This window comes from Coffea eugenioides, chromosome 8 (assembly GCF_003713205.1).
Source record: "Coffea eugenioides isolate CCC68of chromosome 8, Ceug_1.0, whole genome shotgun sequence".
NCBI classification, from domain to species: Eukaryota; Viridiplantae; Streptophyta; class Magnoliopsida; order Gentianales; family Rubiaceae; genus Coffea; species Coffea eugenioides.
In genome coordinates this window covers 23,290,121-23,301,533 of record NC_040042.1, presented here as the reverse complement: position 1 = coordinate 23,301,533, position 11,413 = coordinate 23,290,121, and the positions used below count along the sequence as shown (strand labels likewise).

General features: G+C 41.2%; 1 protein-coding gene across 1 annotated transcript; it reads right to left on the bottom strand.

Annotated features, from left to right (window-relative positions):
• Positions 1-6,941: 6,941 nt before the first annotated feature.
• On the bottom strand, positions 6,942-8,441 carry LOC113780422. The gene has a single exon (XM_027326225.1). The coding sequence runs from the start codon at positions 8,439-8,441 to the stop codon at positions 6,942-6,944; it is 1,500 nt and encodes a 499-aa protein (XP_027182026.1).
• Positions 8,442-11,413: the final 2,972 nt, after the last annotated feature.

The window sequence follows — 11,413 nt, the reverse complement described above, 5'->3', positions numbered from 1 at the left end:
CTAGATTTCCCTTCTGCCCTTTTTCCTCTCCGTTTCTTTTCTTACCTAGCCGTAAAAACTCTCCTTTTCCCTCCAGATTTTTCAGCTGTCACCCCACTTCCTTTCCTCAGCCCTCTCTTCCCTTTCTATGAAACCATAACCCCTAAACCCTCACCTCAAAGGTGAGGATGAAGGGTTGGTTTCTACCAAAAACCTCAGCCATCCGATCCATCAGAAAAATCTCACATGAAAATGATATCATTTTTTCACGCTGCTGCATGCGCGGCTTCTTTTTTTTTTTTTCAATCACTTAATTAAACAACAATAATACAAAATAACAATTTAAACAAAAAACTTAAATAAAATGTACAAAACTAGTAACAAAAGATAAAACCAAAAGCTAAGATTTTTCTTATGTTTGATTAATGATTTTTCCTCTCTTTTCCGATTAATAAACAGCAAAAGGAAATAAAAACATATTTTTTTTATGAATAATTTTCTCTTTTGACAAATTTTATGCTAAAAAGTCTTACAATAAAAAAAATAAATAGCTAAAAGGGCAAAAACGAATACAAAAATAAAAACTAAAATAAAATAATAGATAATAATAATCTAAAATGCTATACAAATACTAAAAGTCTAAAATCAAAATCATGAAATTAATAAATAAAAATAGATAAGAGCAAAATAAAAATAGAATAAAAATTATTTAAAAAATTTGTTGTCTACAGTTTGCCCCTCTTTCTCTGAGTTTTGGAAAAACTTGAGACAAAGAAGTAGACACCAAATACTTACCTGTGGTTATCCAACTACAAACTAGTCGAACGACTGCCATTTTTTGAAATGAGGACTGGCCCCTTTTAATGAGACTGACTCAGACGAGAATTTTAAAATGGACTGACCCGAACAAGAAAGTTAAAACGGGACTGACCCGAACAAGAAATTTAAAATCGGGACTGACCCGAGACAGAAAATTTAAACGGGAGTGACCCGAACAGGAATTCAAAATCGGGACTGACCCGAGACAGGAATTTGAAATCGGGACTGACTCGAGACAGGAAATTTAAACGGGACTGACTCGAACAGAAAATTTAAAATCGGGACTAACCCGAAACAGGAATTTGAAATCTGGACTGGACTGACCGAGGCATGAATTTGAAATCAGGACTGACCCGAAACAGGAAACTTAAACGGGACTGACCCGAACAAGAAAATTGAAACAGGGAATTTAAAATCGGGACTGACCCGAAACAAGAAACTTAAAATCGGGACTGACCCGAACAGAAATTCAAAATCAGGACTGACCCGAGACAGGGATTTAAAATCGGAGAAATTCCAGTATACTTACCTGAGAATAGCCCAATTTAAAATTTTCATTTTCAAGGTTACGCTTTTGCTTCTAAGCCAAAGGTTGATTTTACATCACCGTTTTGTTGTGCCTTTGATCAAACTTGCTCGCAACTTGTCCGATCCGCCTTTGTTTGCCGGAAAATTTTCCGATACCGACTCCAGTGCGAGATGTGATTGTTTTCCTCTATGCATGAAATTTCCTGCAAAAGGGAAAGAATAAGGAAATTGCCACCATCATTTGATCCAGTTCCCTTTGAGAATCGTGTAAACATGAATCTTTTGATGCCTTTGTCAACTTTTGCCGTGGTATCTGATTTAGTTGGATTTATTACTTCAAAGACTTTCTGATTTTTCCCAGACCGACCAGGCATGCCTTTAGCCATATTGTGAGATCTATGTAACGGCCCCTGCTGACTCACGACCATTTCCAAAAGATGACTGAATCCAACGTGTGTTTTGCACAAATCACGGGGATTGTCATTTATTAAAATTCAATGATTCAAAAATGATGTATGTAAGATAAATTCACATATCATGCAGGGATGAATATTGCAAAAGGATGCAAACACGATCAATCATGCTTAAACTCATGAAAATGTCATGAAGACGAATAATTGAGGAAAAATAAACTTCATAGGAATGTATTTGCCAAAGAATATCTATTCAATAGTGAGACACAGCTTTTGGCCAGCAAATGTCACATTCGAATCTCTGGATATCTTTGCTCCGAAATTCGATATTGACAGAAGTGTTACAAAACGAAGAGAAATCCAAATGAACCAAGTCACCAGCTGTTCCTCCTCGTGCTCGCTCATTGCAGAACCCTACCTTGGCACCCTTTCGGGTTTTCACCAAGGTTGCCCCCACCTTTTTTGCTTTTTGTTTGTTTTTTTCTTTTTTTCTTTTCCTCTTTTTTCTTTTTTTTTCTTCTTTTTCTTTTTTTTTCTTTTTTTGAGTTGCCCTTTCGGGTTTTCACCTATAGAACAAAGGAAAATCTCGACCATGATCGACTCAGGAGTGTGAGTTGAAGATTTCTGGCATCAGTAAAACGCGCTTCGCTTATAAGCTTAAGTGAAGGCATTACGGACATCACTTGCCAGTTGATTAACGAACTTCCTAATAGAAATACAGCAAGTGACGAAAGCCAGGACTTTTGGGCTTTTATAATGAGGTCAGGTGGGGTGTTTTCAAGAAAAGTTGAGGCTTGAAAGCAAAGATTTAATTTTTTTAATGAAAAGTGTGAAATAACCTGAGGTTGCAATCATTTTGAAATGATCCCCGATTTTGAACGAAAACTGAGGAAAATTTTGCCCCAGTTTGATTGGATTTTCTCTCTTTGCATTTTTCATTGCATTTTCCTCACTTTTGCATCTTTCTTTAGAAAACTAAATTTGCCCCAGTGTGGGATTTTTCTCTTTTTTTTTCTTTTCTTTTTTACATCTCTCTCTTTCAAGAAAATAAATTTACCCCAATGTGGGGTTTCCAATCCTCAGGGGTTGCCAAACGAAAATTATTAGTCTGATAGCTCAAAAGGGACGACTAGGGATTGAATGTCTCAAGTGGAAAAAAAAGATGGCCTGACTTGCATTTCATCATTTGCACGAATTTCTAAAAGAAGTTTTGCATAATCAAATGAAGAATTTCTTGCAAATGTCTGAGTTGATAGGTTGAGGAAATGTTTGTCCATCCATTTCTGCCAAAATGAGTGCTCCGCCGGGTAATACCTTTTGAACAATGAATGGCCCTTGCCAATTCGGAGCAAATTTGCCTTTGGCCTCATCCTGTACTGGCAAAATCCGTTTCAGCACTTTGTCACCTTCCTCAAATGTACGCGAATGGACCTTCTTGTTGTAGGCCCGGGCCATGCGCTTTTGGTAACATTGACCATGACAAATGGCATTAAGCCGTTTGTCATCAATCAAAGATAGTTGTTCATGACCCTGCTTTACCCAATCAGCTTCTTCCAACTTAGTTTCCATTAGAATACGCAATGAAGGGATTTCGACCTCGCAGGTAGCACAGCTTCCATTCCATACATAAGCGAGTAGGGTGTTGTCCCAGTTGATATTCGGATAGAAGTCCGATACGCCATTAGTGCATAAGGGAGCTTTTCATGCCAGTCACGATGCTTTTCAGTCATCTTGCGAATGATCTTCTTCAAATTCTTGTTTGCAGCCTCCACGGCTCCGTTCATCTGCGGTCTATAGATGACAGAGTTGTGATGTCTGATTTTGAACTGTTCGCATAGCCCGTCCACCATATCATTGTTGAGATTCTTGGCATTGTCTGTAATTAATGTTTCCGGCACCCCAAATCGGCATATGATGTGATCTCTTAAGAAATTCGACACCACCTTCTTTGTCACATGCTTGAATGATTCCGCTTTGACCCATTTGGTGAAGTATTCAATTGCTACCAATATAAATTGATGCCCATTTAAAGCAGGAGGGTCAATTGTGCCAATCACATCCATACCCCACATTGAGCAGGGCCATGGGGCAATCATACTGTGCAATTCGGTAGGGGGAGCGCGTATGATGTCGCCATGCATTTGACATTTAATACATCTCCGGACAAAATCTATGCAATCGCGTTCCATTGTAAGCCAAAAATACCCGGTTCTCATGATTTTCTTCGCCAACAAATGTCCATTCATGTGAGGTCCACAGACACCGCTATGTACCTTTTTCATCATGTATTGAGCTTCATCTTCATCAATACACCTTAAGAGGTTCAAATCTGAGGTCCTTTTATATAATAGCTCTCCATTTAAGAAAAACTTTGAGGCCATTCTGCGCAGGAAACCCTTGTCATTTGCACTAGCTTCTGGAGGGTAAGACTCGGTTTTGATGAATTCCTTAATATCATTGTACCAAGGGCTATCTCCAGAAGATTTGTCTATGACCCAACAATGAGCAGGCTTGTCTTGGAGTCGAATCCGGATAGGCTCGATTCCTAATTCGTCCAGATATTGTATCATAGACGATAGGGTGGCCTAGGCATCTACAAATGCATTTCGGGCTCGTGGGAGATGTCTGAATTCCAAACTTTGAAATTGTTTAGCCAAATTGAGCAAATTACAGTGGTATGGCAGGATTTTTGAATCTTTGGTTACCCATTGTTTCAATGTTTGGTGCACAAGTAAATCTGAATCACTAAAGGCTATTAACTCCTTAACTTCCATATCCAAAGCCATTTTAAGACAAAAAATACATGCTTCATACTCGGCCATATTGTTTGTGCAAGCAAATTGCAATTTAGCGGCTCCAGGATAATGCTTCCCTTCCGGGGATACGAGAACTGCTCATATTCCGACTCCAAAAGAATTAGCTGCACCATCAAAAAACAATCTCCATTCAGGGCACTGCTCGCTCATATCTTCTACGGTACTGACAAATAAAACCTCTTCATCAGGGAAATAGGTATGAAGCGGTTGATAATCATCGTCCTTTGGATTTTCTGCCAAATGATCGGCTATAGCTTGTCCCTTGACGGCCTTTTGCGAAGTGAAAACAATGTCAAACTCTGAAAGAATCATCTGCCATTTGGCCAGACGCCCAGTTGGCATCGGCTTTTCCAAGAGGTATTTCAGAGGATCGGAGCGGGAGATGAGATAGGTAGTATGACTTAGCAGGTAGTGCCTTAATCTTTGAGCAGCCCAGGCTAAAGCACAGCAGCTTTTCTCAATAAATGAATAATTAGCCTCATACTGCGTGAATTTCTTGCTAAGATAGTAGATGGCTTGCTCTTTCCTTCCCGAGTCGTCGTGCTGCCCCAGAACACACCCTACTGCTCTGTCGAGCACAGATAAGTACATGATCAAAGACCGGCCCGGTTTGGGTGGCACTAGGACATGAGGCTGTAGCAAATAATCTTTAATCTTGTCGAAGGCTTATCGGCGCTCCTCATTCCAATGCAACGGCACATTCTTTTTTAACAACTTGAACAGTGGCTCGCACGTAGCGGTTAATTGGGCAATGAATCTTCCAATGAAATTAATCTTCCCTATAAAACTTTTCACGTCCTTCTGCGTCTTCGGTACTGGCATGTCTCGAATTGCCTTGATCTTTACCGGGTCTATCTCTATGCCCTTTTTGCTGACAATGAAACCTAACAATTTACCAGCTGGTGCTCCAAAGGCGCACTTTGCAGGATTCAACTTCAAATTGTACTTTCGCAACCTTTCAAACAACTTCCTTAGATCCATCAAATGGTCCTCGACTTTCTTAGACTTGATTATAATGTCATCCACGTAGACCTCCATCTCTTTGTGGATCATGTCATGAAACAAAGTAGTCATAGTCCTTTGATAAGTAGCTCCGACATTCTTTAAACCAAACGGCATTACTCGATAGCAAAAGGTGCCCCAAGGGGTGATAAAAGCAGTTTTTTCTCTATCCTCCTCAGCCATTAAGATTTGATTATATCCAGCAAAACAATCACAAAAAGATTCAATTTCATGTCCGGCAGTATTGTCTAGAATGATATGGATATTTGGCAAAGGAAAGTCATCTTTAGGACTGGCCTTATTAAGGTCCCTATAATCGACACAGACTCGCACTTCTCCATTTTTCTTCGGAACAGGGACTGGATTCGAGAGCCAAACAGGGTAATGGGATACAAGGATAATATTAGTCTTAAGCTGCTTTTCAATTTGCTCTTTTATTTTGAGGCTCATATCTGGTTTGAATTTGCGGGGTTTTTGCTTTCCTGGTGAGAAAGCTGGGTTTGTGGGTAATTTGTGGACCACTACATCAGTCGAAATGCCAGTCATATCGTCATAGGACCATGCAAACACATCTTGAAACATAGACAAAAATTCGATCATCTCCTCTTTCTGTTTTTTATTCAAATGAATGCTGATTTGTATCTCCTTAACCTCAGTCTCAGTACCAATGTTAACAACTTCTGTTTCTTCCAGGTTCGGTTTAGATTTCTCCTCATATTGTTCAAGATCTTTTGAAAAAGAATCAAATACTTCCTCACTATCACTCTCGCTTTGAAATTCGGATTCCATAACTTCCAAGTCGTGAGTGATATAGAAACTGTCATCATCAGATTCCAGAACAGTGATATCCAAAGGGTCAAATAATTTTATTTTTGGCCATCTGAAAGAATTAAGAAATTCGAGACAATAAGCAAATAAACACATAAATGAACGGCATGATAAAACAAACTATGCACTTTCATAAAATTTCAAATCAAAACGGAAACAAGCTAAAACATAAGTGCAAAAGATGCTTTCATTGAACTATTTACATATGCAAGAAAAAGTTTTCATGAACTTTAGTAAATGAAAACCCCCTGTGGATTTACCGAAACTCCTTTCGCGCGGGGAAGTACTCGGCGGTCCAGTTGTGTATAGCTCCTTGGGGAATGTCTGGGAATTCGGCATCATCTGACGGGCCATTTTCGGATATTGCTCCCACAAACAAATAAGCCAGGCTTGTCTCCACTTCGTCAATTGGGCTAAACTCAGACGTAATGACTTCAGCTGGCTTTGGAAAGGTATAGCGTAATGGCGGAATGTCTAAAGCACCTAACTTGCCTTCTTTTTCTGCCCTTTTGCGCTCTTTCATCTCTTGTATATCTCTGGCAGTCGGACGAAATCCCTAACCAAATTGGTCCCTCTTTTCGATGAGTTCCACGGGCTTCAGAATGCCTTGTAGATTGCGTCCCAATCCCTTATCAAATTCATATCCTCCGCGAATCATCTCCTTGGCCATTATAACACTGGCCGCTGGCAAAAACATTTTGTCTTTCGAATCCTCACTCGTTACCCAACTCACGGAGACAAAATCAGCCGTATGGTAGGAAGACACAGAAGCATTTCGATTACCATCCTCCTCAAGCTCGGAATAGGCAATTACAATGCAATCTTCTTCAGCAAAAATGGTTATCAACTGATCATTCACCACAAATTTCAATACTTGGTGCAAGGAAGAGGGCACAGCGCCCGAGCTATGAATCCACGGTCGCTCGAGTAAAACATTATAGATACTGGGAAAGTGCATAACTTGGCAGGCTAACTGAAATTGAGCGAGCCCCATTTCGACCACCAAATTTACTTCCCCTATGGGCTCCCTCTGGGCTCCATCGAATCCTCGTACTACAGTCTCTGAGGGTTTTAATTTGACATCTTGCAACCCTAACTTCACCAACGTGCTGCAAGGACAAATATTGAGGGCAGACCCATTGTCGATCAGTACTTTAGACAACATTTTCTCATTGCACCTCACGGCTACATATAAAGCTTTGTTATGACCAGTTCCTTCTGCAGGCAGCTCTTCATCAGAAAAAGTGATTTGTTTAGCAGTCAATACATTTCCGACTATGTGGGAGAAATTGTCAACCGAAATATCCTTGGGAATCCGAGCCTTAGTCAAAACTTCAAGTAACGCATCCCTGTGCAAGTCGGAGGAGAAAAGCAAGTCTAAGATGGAAATTTGGGCAGGCATTTTGTTCAACTGTTCGACCACATTGTACTCGCTTCTCTTAAGTCTCTTGAGAAAATCCCATGCCTCATTTTCAGTCACTACGGGTTTGGTAGTCGACTCACGATTGCTTACTTGGATTGGGGCGCTAGCAGTGGATGAACTTGCAATCCTTCCTGACCTCGTAACAACAGACACTTCTTCATTCAAAACTTGTTTACCCCCAATTTGCAAAATGGGCTCACTATAGTTCCACGACACTTGTCGTAGACTTAAAACTGGCACCTGTTCCGGGAATTCAATTACCACAGGTTCTAAGGCCGCACTTTCGGATGGGGTTAGGTCTAAAATGAAGGGCCTTTTGTCTTCCTCATACGATGCCTCCTCTATCACAAAAAGTTGATCCATTATCCCAAACACTTCTGTCTCATTTGACATGCTTCGGACAAGCTCTTCAAATTCTTTATCATCCATAATAACTCCAACAGTACCAGCGTGCTCCGGCAAAGGGTTCTTGCTCACATTCGGTCCTTGCTCTTCTCTTTTCCTAATCACGATTTTCCCCGCTTCTAACATGTCTTGAATCTTATGTTTGAGGATTTGACAATTAGCAGTGGAGTGACCAGGTGCTCCTGAATGATAAGCACAAGTAGCCTGTGGATTATACCCAGCCGGCATGCCATAAGGGTAAGTTGGAGGGGGAATCACACCTATTTTTCTGGCAGTCTTTAATTGCTCATACAATTGATCCAAAGGCCTGCCTAGATTGGTGAACGTTCGGGTGCGATTTGGATTGTAGGTTTCAGTAGGTTGGGGATAGCTGTAGGTGGGTCTGTTTGGTGGAGGAAATCTTTGGTGGTAAGGAGGTCGAGGACGAGTTTGTTGAAAGTTAGGTTGAGATATTTGAAAAGGGGCCGTAGGCGGATTGGCGTAATTTGGCCGAGGTCGGGGGTACGAGATATTGGTATTGTAAATAGGGTGAGGACTTGGATAATAGGGGTAAGGTGAATATGTCGGTTTATGTTGAAATCTGGGTCTTGGTGTAGGGCTTTGTTCCAAGATGTAGGCAGCTTCCCCCTCTTTCTTTTTAAATTGCGGCTTTTTTCCACTACTTCCTTGTCCTTGCAAAGCATCCAACTGCGATTTGAGGGCAGAGACGTTAACGATCTTCCCAGCTCTTACAAAGTCATCGTACTCTTCAAGCTTATTGACAATGGCGGCGAACGAGCATCCAGTCATGCGGAAAATTTCTTCAAAGTACGGCGAATCATGTGCTTTAATGAAAGTGCGTATGATTTCGTCCTCAGTCATTGGTGGCTCGACTTTTACAGCTATTTTCCTCCACCTTTTGGCATAAGTCTTGTGGTCCTCAGAGGATTTTCTCTTCGTTCCTTCCAGCGTGGTGCGTGTCGAAGCCAGCTCATAGTTATACTCGTACTGTCTCACAAAAGCATTAGACAAGTCAACCCAAGTCTTTACTTCTTCGGGTTTCAGATTGGAATACCAGTGGAGTGCATCTCCCTCCAGACTTTCCGGGAACAACCTTAGAGACAGATTCTCATCGTCTACGGGCTTTCCCAACTTGTTAGCAAACAGTCGGAGGTGTGTTTTGGGATTACCCGTCCCATCATACTTGTTAAATTTAGGGGTTTTGAACCTCTCAGGCAACTGTACATTCAGAAAAAGGCAAAGCTCATCGTAATCCAGGACTCCTTGCTTGTTCAACCCCTGACTTTTCCTCTTAAATTCATCAAAACGGTCTAGGCGCTTGAGCAGCTTCATATCAACGGGAGCAGAAGATTCTCCCATCTCTGGCTTGGTTTGAACAGTATGGTCTGGCAGGAAAGGCTCAGCAGCAGTGTGATAAAAGGTATGTGTCTCAGGTGGTATATTTGAAGTGACGTGGGGTTGTGGACCTCGCATGTGAGTAGGAAAAATTGAAGGATTAGGAGGGTAAGTGTATGGCAAATTTGTGGTGGGATAGGTGAAAGTTTCTTCGGTGAAATAAGGAATGATTGGGCAACGGTGGCTTGAGTCGAAGGTATGACAAATGGTTCCTGCTCAGGTTGCCTGACGGGTACGGGCTCGGGTTGAACTCCGCTGCTGATTAGCTCATCAATCAATTTCCTTTGGGCTACCATCTCGGTAGCCATCTCACCAAACTTGGTAAGCATCTTGGTTAGCTGAACCCCTAAACTTGTAATCTCAGGTTGAGCGGTAGTAGCAGATCTATCCGATGGTTCCGGTTGTGAACTCATGTTTACACGACTCATCTGGGCTCGACTACGGGATCGTGTTATGATGGGGTTTCGACGGGAAGCTATGTTTAAATATTACCTGAAAATTTTAAAAGGAATCGCCTTTAGATTTAGCCCTTGCTTAGCCTTTCCAACAAAAGTACAAAGAAAAGGAAAAAGACAAGAGTTAGTAAATATCCAAAAAATTCGGATGCATGTCCTATTGGGGGGCCCTTTTTACGCCAAGAGTTGGCCTAGTATGATGCAACACCTTCAAAATGGGACCCGAGACACAAAACTGTTTTTGATAACAATCCTGTATGAATACAAAGAAAGATCGATTTCATTGATAAACTTGCCAACATGTTTACATCATGTCACAAAGATGATTCCGTACAAGATTGCCAAAATTTCTGAGCCTATCTAATACAGAGTCCCTAGTTTCTCTAGCATATGGAATTCTAACATGTTCAGCTCGGTCATACAATTCTCCACATTTCCTTTTCAGCTCTTGACGCTTTTCTCGTTCATTTTCATACAATTGCTTGTTTTGCTCCGCTATCCCCTTGTATGTTTCGACAGACTTACTTAACTGCAGAATTTCCTTATCCTTTGCTTCGATAATGGCTTTCAACTTTTTCACCTCATCGGCTGGTGCATCTTGTTTTGCTTGTACAACGGATCCCATTACCCAGTCTTCGTATTGTGGAGTCGTCAAACCCTTCTGCTTGAGCTCCGGGATGTATTTAAAACTCTCGTCATCAGATAGCGTCACCCATGCCTCAATAATCCGATCTTTCATAGGAAATTGGTTTGGGCACGTTTCTTCATTAAAAATGATGATAAACTCACTCATATCAAGTGCAGGCGGGACTTCTTGGGTACGTCCTAACTGTCTAAGAAACCTCTTTGGGGTGTATGTGGTGATTCCTTGGGTACCCAGCAAGAGAACAAATTCGGATGCTTGGGTGCGAAGAACAGGTTTAATACAATTGGTCGAATCCAATACCCATCTAATATTTTGATCCGTCACATTCTTCAAGAAATCCACAAACTCAGACGCATTAAATGGCAGACTATCTCTATTAACCCTCTTGTGATGTGTGACTATCCAGTTGTACGCAGACATTGGTAGACTCTCAGGAATAGAAGATCGTCTCATGAAGTGCTCCATACCCCATATATGTAAAACCCAATTTGAACCACAAAAGAACTTTTTCCCTCTCTGACAGGTAGTGCAGGCTACGAAGATATCGGCCAAAATAGTCGGTATAATAGAACACTGTTTATCTTTCACTCCTAGGAATAGGTCGTACAAGATTTTGGTGAGCTTAAAGGCTATCTTTTTGTCGTTCCTAGGGAAGAGATAGGTTCCAGCCATAACCAACCCGTACACCCATACTCTCTTTCGTT